Here is a 12,677-nt window from a genome sequence, read left to right on the forward strand (position 1 = left end):
TCTCGCACATACTCACACACACACACACACACGCACGCACGCACGCACGCACGCACAGGAAACCACATCAGCATTCTGGAGAAACAAGCTCAGCGTTTCTTCTCGTGAGAGTGACAGAGAGGAAGTAGAGAAAGCAGCTTAATATTTCTATAAATCCTTTCTTCTCTTTCTGTCCAAGTTCAGCACCAGGCAGTTTTTATTTATTGTTCTCGTTAAGTTTCTCCCCTCTTCTGTTGTTGTTCTCCTCCTCATCTGCATATCGTCTCTGTCGGGTAGAAACCTCATTTGTCCAAAACTGTTACTTTTCAGGATTCAGGATCTAACCAGCTCGAAATGCTTTTGTGTGACAATGTAGTATGATCAAGTAGGGCGTTCATTTACGGAAAAAACACTAAAAGTTAAAATATGGAGATAAGAGGTTTCTGCCTGACAGCAACGATATTTCTCTCCCCATCGCTCACTCCCTCTCGCCTCTCTCTCTCTCCCCCTTTCACTCCCTCTCTCACTGTCGTACTTTGGTATTTAGCACACTGGGTCTACTTTCGTTTATCTCTCCTCTATTCTGTCTATCCTCTCATCCTCTCTCTTCTCAGTTTATCTCCTTTAATCTTAATCCCGCTATTTGCCCTGGATTACATGCATGTTTATACACACACACAAATGCAGTGGCAATAACATGAGTGCATGCACAGCACACACACTCTCTCTCTTTCACTCCACTAGACCTGTCTACTCGTGAATGATTCAAGTTGGGAACGATGCAAATAGGGAATGCATGCACATGGAGGATATTAGCGTCTCCATCCTACTCCGTTCAACACCCCCAACCCGTAGGTGTCAATAGGCAGTGACAAAGATCAACTTCGCCGACCAGTTTCCCTCCCTCGAACGCTGACAGTTGTGTTCTTATTGATGCTTGGTCAAGTGGGATTTGAATCCCTAGTGGTGCTGGACAGATACTTTAGTTTACACCGACCGAATAATCTGTCTAAACCGGGCTTGACACTGACAAAAGGCAAGCATTATTAGTCGGGCTTACAGCAGCAAAAAGATGTAATTGCTATGCGCTGGAAACCGCCCCACTCCCTTTTCCTTTCCAGTGCGGGTGCCAACATAGGCCTACTTATCTAGAGGAGTGAAGGAGCCAACGATAGAGATGTGGAATTCGATCTTGATGAACCTTAGAAGCCTTTTAGAACGATCGCCTATTGATCGATCACCTGTTGTGTTACCATTTTTATCCACTCGTGGAGTCTAATAGTGTGCATCGTGGTTATGCATCTGGAAAATCAATAAAGGAAAATGATCACAAGAAAGGATTATGTGACTCACTTAAGGATCATGGTCATGGTTTCTTTCCGGTCCTTCCCCTGGAATGGTAGTGTTCCTGTCAGCATCTCAAACTGAGAGAAAGAGGGAGAGAGAGGGAGGGGGTAAGGTAAGTGTAGTGGCACTACGTCTATTTCTTCAAATGCGAACGACAAGACGAAATAACTATTCTTTAAAAAGGTTTTACTTAGAAAACACAAAGAGTCAAGTGCACGGTCAAAGAAACTGTGTTGCTTCCTTCAGGGTCTGACTCCAACTAAACTAGAAGTGTGACATAATCGCATTTATACACAGGTGCATCAACTATTTTTAAACATCAAACAGAATACAATTAGACCTCTTTAGACACACATGACAGTTATGTAATCAAATTACCAGAAATCACCTTTTAACCTTTTCAGCAAACAATATTCTTAAGCTTAATCATGAATTTACTCAAAATAATACAATGACAATTGGCTCCTACAGTAAGCATAGCTAGTATCAGAGGTGTGTACATGTTCTACAGTGGTACCAGTTATACAAGTCCCTCTCCATGCATCTAGCCTGCATTAGTACAGCAAACAATCTATGAACATTGGTATCTATGAACACTGATACCAAATTTGTTCTTTTTACAGTGATACCAAATATCCTCGGCTACAGTGATACCAGTGCATTCCTTCGGTGCCAATGCATTCAAAGTCCTGTAACTTTTTCATGTCAAGCATGCCTAAATTAACATGTATTTGGTCACAGACCCCCATCTGAAAAGGTTTTGAGCCAGGGAACCCCCAATACTTACAAGTAAAAAATACCAAACGTATAAATGGATAAAGTGGTTCAAATTATTGTTATGCCATATTAACATTAAGGACCCCCTGGAACACCCCCCAATGACCACTGTGTCTAAACTATCCCCGACTACATAAAGCAACACATTTTCAACAAATTCTAACCGACCAATGAGGAGGAGCCCTCCCTTCTCACCATAAGCACACCGTAGGACCACCAGTCAGCGCTGTGGGTGTGTCCTCGCCTGTTGACCACCTCGGGGGCCATATACTCCACCGTCCCACAGAAGGAATAGGCCTTGTTCTCCTGGTCTATCGACTCCTTGCTCAGGCCAAAGTCTGCAACGCACCGTTTTCATTATTACACGGCTGTAATGCAGGCGTGACCCCCCTAATAATCACTGTGTCAGGGTTTGTTTCTCAATAATGACCCCATGCTTAAGATATCATTGCACACCAGTGTCGTTCAGCGAACATATAGCTGATCTACAAGCTGATCTACAAGCCAGTGCTCAAAAGATCACGTAATTAACGTGATCTGTTGTGAGCACTGGCGTGCATCTAAGTATAAATCAGGGGCATTACACATACGGATGCATTGCACATGCATATGGAACTGTGCACACTTAATATACGCACAATATTTATAGGCATAGAAATGTGCAAGCATAGATGTGCTCAAGAAAGAAACACACACACGGATGGATGGCCGCACTTAAGACCACACACAAAATGATAAAGAACTCTATTTAGTATTTACAGTGAGAAAGCAGAAGTCAGCAACAAGATCACACACACACAGACACACACACCCCCACACACTGAAAATGTCTAGTTATTGCCATAGATGTAGTCAGCAATTAGACTAGAGTAAACACACAGTCACACACACACACACACACACACACACACACACAAATGAGGACTATAAAACTTTATGATGAAAAGGCTCATTATGATTTGCAATGAAGTCAGCAACAAGGATATATAAAATACTGTGGCACACACACACACACACACACACACACACACACACACACACACACACACACACACACACACACACACACACACACACACACACACACACACACACACACACACACACACACACACACAAAGAGGGTGTAACATTACCTACCAGTAAGCTTGATGTGGCCGTCCTCATCCAGTAGAATGCTGAAATGACACAAATGGTTTTTGTGTGTTTGGGAAGAAATGCATCCAGGCATTAATAACAGCAGCAGAAACTGGACTGGACTAAATGTCCTCGAGGAGAACTAAATGGAAACGTTTAGTGGAAATTCAGTTTTTTTTTTTTGGGTGTTTACGAAAAAACGCAAAAAGTTAGAATATGGAGATAAGAGGTTTCTGCCTGACAGCAAGTGTAAGTGTGTGTGTGTGTGTGTGTGTGTGTTCATACTTCTCTGGTTTGAGGTCTCTGTAGATGATTCCAAGGCCATGCAGGTGGTCGAGGGCCAGAGCCAGCTCTGCCAGGTAGAACTTCACATCCTCCTCTGTAAACATCACCTAAACACACACACACACACACACACACACACACATGCATTACCTACATACATACATACACACACGCATGCATAATACAGTGTGCTTCAACCACTTGAACCCTAAGGTCCCTATTCTGGACATTTGGTCCACACACGTGTAGTAATATAAACACACACACACACACACACACACACACACACACACACAAGAGGAGGATGCATGGGGGGCTGATACCTCTTTGGAGAGACGGGTGAACAGGTCCCCCCCTCGTAGGAAGTCCAAGATCAGATAGAGCTTCCCCTCTGTCTGGAATGCTGCAGACAGACAGACAGACAGACAGACAGAGGGGAGGAGATGGAGGAGAGAAATAAATAAAGCTGACAGCGTCATAGCTCTCATCCTAATGAGTTGTTCTGATTGGCCAGAGCCGGCGTTGTTGCTGATTCAACAGCAGACCGGTGTGTTGCGATTGGCTGAGGTCGGTCGGCATGCTGACTCACCGTAGTGCAGTTTGACGATGAAGGGGTGGTTGACCTCCACCAGAATGTCCCTCTCCATCTTGGTCCGCACGCGGTCACGCACTGCAAAACAAAGGGTGCACGCACGTGTACACACACACACACACACACTTTATTGATGTTTTTGGTGTCTTACAATCCCGTAATGGATGGGTCTTATGACAAGACACGAAAATAGAAATTCATTCATTCACTCACTCACTGAGACACACCACAGGTGTGTACACACACACACACACACACACACACACACACACACACACAAACAAAAACACAGAAATAGACAACCACACACAGATGCACAATCCCATACACAACAGCACCAACAAACACACAAACACCAGTCCTAGAGACAAAAGCAGCACTCAACTCGCCCCAAAATAGCTCAAACCAAAGCGAAACTCTCTCTCTCTTCCTCATATCAGTTTGTTCTATTTTTCTCTCCCTTATCACACCCTCTTCTCCTCTCCTCTCATCTTCTCACCTCTCCTCCCCTTTCCTCACACCCCCCTCCCCTCCCCTCTCCTCTCGTCTCTTCGTTCAGCCCTTCTCATCTACGTTGGCAGGAGCGAGGCTCCCAGATGGTGATGGATGAGTAATTGAATAAAAGGAAGAAATGGAGAAGAAACCACAGAGGAGGGGTGATGGAATCTGTTCCAGACAGAGAGAGTGAGAGAGAGGGAGGGAGGAGAGAAGGTGAGATACAGACGAAGAGAGAGACAGATTAAACTCGGAGGGAGAAATAAGAGGGCCAGAGATGCTGTGGTAGTGTGTCGTGGTGACCACCAGAGGGAGCATGCATATGAACTTCTCCTCAAACATTCCTCTGCTCTTGTCTTCTCCTCAGCTCTCTCCTCATGTCTGGTCTCACATCAAGGTGGGACATTCCTCTTTGAGCTGTGATGACTTGCATTGCATTTTCACTGTATATGGTCGTTACATCTAGGCGTTTCTGAGGAGGGATTCTATTTTTCATGTGTTCTATTTTTCTATGTGTTCCATTTATCTTGAATAGTCTTTAGACAATGAATTATTGTATCTATTATGTTATACTGATGGCCGTTTAATAACCTGACCCTCGCTTTCCCTCTTTAATTGGAGAATTGCTCTCCGTTTGACTGACAGTTGGCTTTACTGCTTTTGGCTTTACTTTTTTCCCCAGATCTACAAGTCCTCAGCGTAGCACTAGCCAGTGCAGCCAGAGCCTGTAGATCAGGTGGGTGGATGATTCTGTCCTCTGTTTGTACATAACACGCCTATTGCCTGTATTGTATTGTATCAGACGTGATGAAGACCCGCATTTTCAACTGGGAGCTGAGACACAGTCTGCTGACTTCCCTTCCTTCTCCATGACTTGCATTGACAAAATGGGGGAACACAAGGCAAATAATAATATCCCCCCCAAATAACACTCACCTTTAAGCGTGGCTTTCTTTAGCACCTTCATGGCATACAGCTGGCCTGCGTCTGGCCCTGTGGTCTTCTTCACCAGGAACACCTACACACAAACACACACACACACACACACACACACACACACACACACACACACACAGAGAGAGAGAGAAAATTGGTGTGTGTGTGTACATCAGTGGTTCTGAAAGTGGGTTCCTTGGGGGCGTTCCAGGGGTACCCAGCTAAATTTGTTGGCGTCACAATCATTTTAACCACTTTATTCATTTATATATTGGGCTATTAAAAAAAGCAGATCTACAAGCCCACAGCACGTCACATAGTGCTGCGCTGCATTTTTAACTGAAAACAAATCTTGAAAGTATTGGGACATTTTGAATAATTGTGCTTTTTTTTTTTACATAAATCTTCTCTTCTGGGGATCCCTGGCACAAAAAAAAAATCTGTGGCCAAATACATATCAATTTGGGGGTCCTTGACATGAAAAAGTTTGATAAGCACTGGTGTACATCGTTGTTTGCAGATGGCCTGTCTCCATCCTGCTTATGTCCAGCAGAGATAAACAGGACTGAATGTAGACATTAATCTGTGTATGGGCTATGACCCATTTCTTTTATAATGGTAATCTACACATATACAACCGGAAAATCCCGCCCCCTACACACACACACACACACACACACACACACACACACTCTACAGCAGTGGTTGGGGGATCACAATCATTTTAACCACTTTATCCATTCTCCACGTTGGCTATTCAAAAATCTTTAAAGTGTTTGGACTTTTTGGAATCATTTTGATTTATTTTCTTTTACACAAATCTTCTCTTCTGGGGGTCCCTGGCACAAAACATTTTCGGATGGGGGTCCGCAGCCAAATACATATAATTTTGGGGGTCCTTGACATGAAAAAGTTTAAGAAACATTGATCTACAGGTTTGTATCAGGAATAATACCAAATTATATTGATTTCCACTACATTCATCCTCCAAATCTTGAAGATTTTTTTTCCATTTTCAGCAGGTTAATAAGAACAAGAATACGTCATAAGAACTTTGGCAGTGCGTTTGCTGACCTTTCAGTTCACCAATTCTTCCCCCGGGATTTTCTGGTCAAACACTAGAGTTCTCAATGGCCATGAAAATGAAGGCCCTAAGTGGGCCGGCCCGAACAGGGCCATAGTTTTAGGCCCGAAAACCCCGAAAACCCGAAACGGTGTCATTAATATTATGTGCATAATGTCATGCATCCTACAAGCTTTGAACTGAGAAGATTGGACCTTCCGTTCCAGAGATAATGACCAAAACATCTTGAAAACGGCCACTTTCGCCGATATTCGATGTTTGAGTTTTGGCCATTTTCGGGCAGAATTTGAGAACTCTATCAAACACTAAATGCGCCTTTGAGATTTAGATTGCTCTCTCTCTGAGCGACTACAAACAAACGCAACCAGATGGCAATGAATTAACGTAGTGTGAGAGCACACAGCACACACTTTGGTCCACTGTGTCTGTCGCCAGAAATGGTGAAATCAAATCTCGGGGACAAATTATGTCAAAGGACGTTGGATGGTGATGTAAACAAACAGTGAACAGATACAGTATGTGGTAAAAAAAAAATCACTGTCACAGCACTGTATACAGTTCAAAACCCGGAGCGCTGTGTGGTTAAGCTCACACACACACACACAGGTTTGTATTACTGTACCTGTGAGGACATCAACATTTTAAGACAGCGATTTTATGAATGCCATTTTTTATACATTTTGCCATTTTTATCTGCAAACAGCAGATCTACAATTCCAACACCTAATCTCTTTAATGTCTTCTCCTAATCCTAACAGCAATTTTCCTAATTGTAAACGTCTTTCTAAAAAAAAAAAATCAACCATAAAACAATCATTGCTCTTGTGAGGACCAGGAAATGGTCCTCACAATGTCTATTTCTCATATTCTACTGTACTTGTGGGGACATTTGATCCTCGATCCTAACACACGCACACACACCTGGCTGTCCCATTTCAAATCACCATTCAAGCTGAAATGGGACAGCCAGGTGGACTATATGTTGACCTTGGCCAATAGAAAAAGCTTTTCGTCCTATGTCGCCTGAAGAAATTTGGGGTCCAAGACCCTGAATTGGTTTCGATCTACACAGGCTATGTGCGTCCGGTGCTGGAGTACGCAGTCCCAGTCTGGCACAGTTCCTTGACTGTCGACCATACGAAAAGACTGGAAAGAGTTCAGAAACGGGCTTGCAAAATCATACTTGGCCGGAGGTACTCGGGATACAAAGAGGCTCTCCACAGCCTCACATTGTGCACCCTAGCAGAGAGGCGCACTCAACTGTGTCTCGACTTTGCCAGGAAGCTCTTTATGTCCAACTTCAGAAACTTGCTACCCCGCCTCAGGAAGGAGATCTCTGGTCGCCAAACAAGGAATGGAGACGACCTGGACACCAATCCCATATATGTGCAGACTTTTAAATGATAGTGGATTTTAGATTTGTTTTAGGTTACTAGATTTTTAGATAGGCAATTGATAGGCATTTTTTAGATTTGAAGCTTTATATTGTAATCAGCAAAATAATTCATTGTTTTTAATGGCACCTGTCTTTTTAAACATCTGTGATCATGCTGAAAACTGAATAAACATAAACCAGGGGCGTAGCCATGGGTGGGCCGGCCCACCCAATCGATTTTGCAAAAAAAAAAAAAAATGGGGGATTTGAAAAAAATAAAAAAACGGTAAAATCAGGCAAAAATGAGAATTAAATAACATAAGCCTAACCCAACCCTAACCCCCGAAATAAAGTAACAAAAAAACGCCCAATATCCGTGCCCACCCGCTCCTGCTCAGGCCCAGCCTATAATAGCGTTCTGGCTGCGCCACTGACATAAACACACACAAACACACACACACACACACACACACACACACACACGTATACCTTGCCAAAGGAGCCCTGTCCCAGTACTTTGCGGAGTTCAAACTGTCGTGGGTCGGCCTTTTCGGATCCCTCCTTCACTAGATGAGTTATGTTGATTTCCTTTATCATGACATCATCCTGTAACACACAGGCACACAGGTAAACATACAATATATTTGATTATTACATGGCTTTGTTGAATATAGGGCTGGGACGATATAGGTAGAAGGATGCCGGGGCTGGAACTGCCAGGCAGGAGGCCTAGAAGAGGACCAAAGAGGAGATTTATGGATGTAGTGAAAGAGGACATGAAGGTAGTTGGTGTGAGATGGAGGCAGATGATTCGCTGTGGCGACCCCTGAAGGGAACAGCCGAAAGGAAAAGAAGAAGAAGACTGTAGTAGCACAATTATATTATTATCTTTGACATTTCAAGACACAAAACAGAAAAACTGTTCACCCCCAAAACAACTTTTCTACTAAACTAATTCTATCGATTAGTCACCCCATGGAGACTTGAATTCATGGATATTTCTTTGTTTTTGTTGCATTCCTAAGCTAATAATTTGATGACCAGCGGACCGGTAGGCAGCGGTTCCGGTAGGAGACACAAACAAGACTCTTTGTGTCTCCTACCGGAACCGCTGCCGGTCATTAAATTATTGGCTTAGGATAGGAACCACATATTTATCTTTAACTCTTTGACTTCCAATGACTTCCATTTGACTCCCAGTGAAGCAATGAATCGGCAAATCACGTGCTCGCAAAAAAAAAAAACAGCCAAGTAAATAGATTTGGAAAAATTATATAATAAATGCTAAAGATCTAGTTACTAGATGTAAAAAAAAAATTAAAAACATTTTAAATGAATACTAGATGTTTAGCAGCTAAACATCTAGTAATCATTTAAAATGTGTTTTTTATTATTCAGAGGAAGGTTGGCTCAGTATTGTGTGGTTTAACATCCACACCGGGTTACATGCAACCACACCAGACACTTGCACCATCCCAAACCATTGTTCCTCCCTTAGCAGGTCCACAGGAGGACGTAGGTATTAACTACTTTCCACCTGGTGTCCCTATTCTGGAAATGTCATTATAGGGGAACATTTTCAAGGACAAAAACAAAAAAATAATAATAGATCTACCGTACAAGCTCACAACGAGTGACAACATGTCGCAATGTGACACTTGGAGATCGGCTATTTTTGAAATGGTTGAATGTTGAAGTGGTCAAGTGCCTTTTGAGCACAAGGCCAATCCCACAATGCTTTAGTGCTTCAGTAGTGAACTCACAAGCCACAACTTGGTTCCGGTCGTGTGACCCTGCCTACTCTAGAGCAGTGGTTCTCAAACAGTGGGTCGGGACCCCGAGGGAGGTCCCCAAATTATTTTGGGGGGGGTCCCCAGATGATTAGCTTAATGTGCAACATTGTTTTCTCACTCAACAGTAAACAAACCAACATGCAGTATAAGTGTATTAAGGGTGTCTGCACATTTCACATTTCTAAAGTTACAATTTCATGAATTTTAAGACCTTTTTAACACCTAAAATGAAAAAATGAAAAAATAAAAAAATTATTGAAATATATCTAAAACTATTACTGCGTCAAAAGTAATCAGCAAACTATACTACCAAAAATGGTTAAACATAATCGTCAAATTAGAATAATTTTTTTTGAAAATAGCCGATCTACATGCTCACAACACAATATTTATCTGTGGAACAGAGTCAAACTAAATGCCTCAACTCCTATACATTCCAAGTGCTTGTCAGGGTGGGGGGTCCCCAGTTCAAATATGATTATTTGTGGGGGTCGCGCCCTAAAAAGGTTGAGAACCACTGCTCTAGAGGCTGCATATCCGGTTGAGGCGCCGCAATGTTATTGTTCCCCCACACAAACGCCAAATGGAGTAGCCCTGTCTCCCCTACAACCTAGAATAAAATATGGACATACCAAACTAATTGAAGTAATCCAATAATGTTTTGAAGAAACTTCCAAAAGATTCCACAGGTTCATGGTGCCCTGCCACTATGACGCTGCGAGGCGTTGTAAGCTTGTAGATCGGCTATTTTTGTCCAAGAGGTTTGGTGTAGAGGGGGACAAAAAGAGCAGACCAAGTACAGAGTGAAAGGTCAAGTTCACTAAGCATTGGCGGTTTAAGTGATTATGTGCAAGTGCATTAATCTGCAACACAGTTTTATTCAGTATGTAGTGGGGGGTCCCTGCTTCATCTCTCTCTCAGCTAGGGTGTCCTTGGGCTGAAAAACGTTGAAGAGCCCTGCTTTACTCTGTAGCACCGCACCCTAGTTGCAAAGGTAGAAGAGGCCAATGCAACACTATCAGTCTTTACAGTGCAGTCAACAACACTGCCAGTGTTGCCAGGTTTTGTGAGAGAAGCAAGCAACCAGGTCCCAAAAGAAACGACTATCCGTTTAACCACTTTAAACCCATATACATTGGCTATTTGAAAAAAATGATATAGCGCCTCAAAATGCGTCTTAATGCCACGCATTGTAGATCTGCTATTTTCAACAAAAAACATTTAAATACACAAATCTTGTATGGGGGTGCATGGCACAAAATATTTTCAGATGTGGGTCTGTGTACGAAATACATATTCATTTGGGGATCCTTGACATTAAAATGTTTTGACAACCACTGGTTTATACAACATTCGGAAGCAGGACTAAATAAGCAACTGCACTTTAGAAACAAGCCCCCCCAAAAAAGCAACCCGCAATTACCGATAATTACGAGCAACTTTACAGGAAAACAAGCCCAAGGTCGCTTATAATAACCAGACCTGGCAACACTGAACACATCCCATGAACCTGATGTTCAGTGTTATTACAGCATGAAGTGAAAGCACAGAGAGTGGGTGAAAATGGACACTGTGTGAACTGCAGTGACTAATGCTATCGTTGCTGCCGGGCAAAAACCTCTTATCTCCATACTTTAACTTTTTGTGTTTTTTGGTAATTTACGCCCTACTTGATCATACTACAGCGTCACACAAAAACAGCAAAAGTAGCAGATCTACAAGCTCGAAACGCGGCGCGAAGCGACGCGTTTCGAGCTTGTAGATCTGCTACTTTTGATGTTTTTGCATTTGAATCCTGAAAAGTAACAGTTTTGGACATATGAGGCTTCCACCCGAAAGAGACGATATCACACTTACAAAACTGTGTGTGTGTGTGTGTGTGTGTGTGTGTGTGTGTGTGTGTGTGTGTGTGTGTGTGTGTGTTACTATAGTTGTGAGGACCAGCTGTCCCCACAAGTCATTTTGACAAATAGACATTATGAGGAACCATTTTCCTGGTCCTCACAAGACAAATAGTTGTTCTATGGTTGGAAAAAAGATTTTTTAGAGATACAGTACGTTTATAATTTAGGAAAAGATTGAGGTTGGGGTTAGTATTAGGATTAGAGATAAGAGTTATGCCTGATTTTCACTTAGTTGCGCACCGGTGTAGTGCACCGGAAAATAGCAAATTTACAAGCTCACTGTGATGTGTGTTGTGAGGTTGTAGATCTGCAATTTGTCGGCTTTAGGCTTGCGGTTAAAAAAGACAAAATATATTTTAAAAAATGGCATTCATAAAAAGCTTGTCCTAAAATGATGATGTCCTCACAAGTATGGTAATACGTTATTGTGTGTGTGTGTGTGTGTGTGTGTGTGTGTGTGTGTGTGTGTGTGTGTGTGTGTGTGTGTGTGTGTGTGTGTGTGTGTGTGTGTGTGTGTGTGTGTGTGTGTGTGTGTGTGTGTGTGTGTTCTGTTCTTGTGTGCGTATCTGTCTCTGTGAGTGTGTGTATTGTACAACATAATCATCTATCTCTGGCTTTGCTCTCTAGCTCATCTATTGCCTCCCAGATGGCTGCTGTTGGTAGAACTCAAACTAATAAACAAAACATGCAAAAAAGCAGGGAAGACAAACGGTCTCTCTGATCATGTCTCTCTGCATGCCTCCAGCATGATGCTCCTCTCTACCCTGCATTATATATATGTTCACTCACACACACACTTTTCTCCAGTGTTTTCTTTGATCTTGTCAATGGCAGTGACAGTGTGTGTTCTGTGCACCTACAGTATAGCCTCTCAGCTTCTTTCTAATCTACACCCTGCCTCCTCGCTTTTGCTTCCCCTTTTCTCTCTTCATCTCCTCCTCCGCCCTCTCAATTTCAGCTCTTCGCTCTAGGG

The 12,677-nt window shown here is 42.8% G+C and overlaps 1 protein-coding gene across 1 annotated transcript in view; it reads right to left on the reverse strand.

The window, feature by feature from the left end:
• The window catches only part of LOC311039364 (ribosomal protein S6 kinase alpha-3), a 53,546-nt gene that overhangs the window by 14,327 nt on the left and 26,542 nt on the right, over window positions 1–12,677 (reverse strand). Inside the window, exons 2-9 of the mRNA XM_084049191.1 lie at window positions 8,497–8,613; window positions 5,549–5,630; window positions 4,115–4,195; window positions 3,849–3,928; window positions 3,526–3,632; window positions 3,244–3,281; window positions 2,299–2,441; window positions 1,333–1,403 (exon numbers count right to left, since the gene is read on the reverse strand). Of these exons, the coding sequence (XP_083905317.1) occupies window positions 1,333–1,403; window positions 2,299–2,441; window positions 3,244–3,281; window positions 3,526–3,632; window positions 3,849–3,928; window positions 4,115–4,195; window positions 5,549–5,630; window positions 8,497–8,613 (719 nt within the window). The remainder of the gene's footprint in view (window positions 1–1,332; window positions 1,404–2,298; window positions 2,442–3,243; window positions 3,282–3,525; window positions 3,633–3,848; window positions 3,929–4,114; window positions 4,196–5,548; window positions 5,631–8,496; window positions 8,614–12,677) is intronic.

Source organism: Gymnoscopelus microlampas, assembly GCF_963454915.1.
Source record: "Gymnoscopelus microlampas genome assembly, chromosome: 22".
NCBI classification, from domain to species: Eukaryota; Metazoa; Chordata; class Actinopteri; order Myctophiformes; family Myctophidae; genus Gymnoscopelus; species Gymnoscopelus microlampas.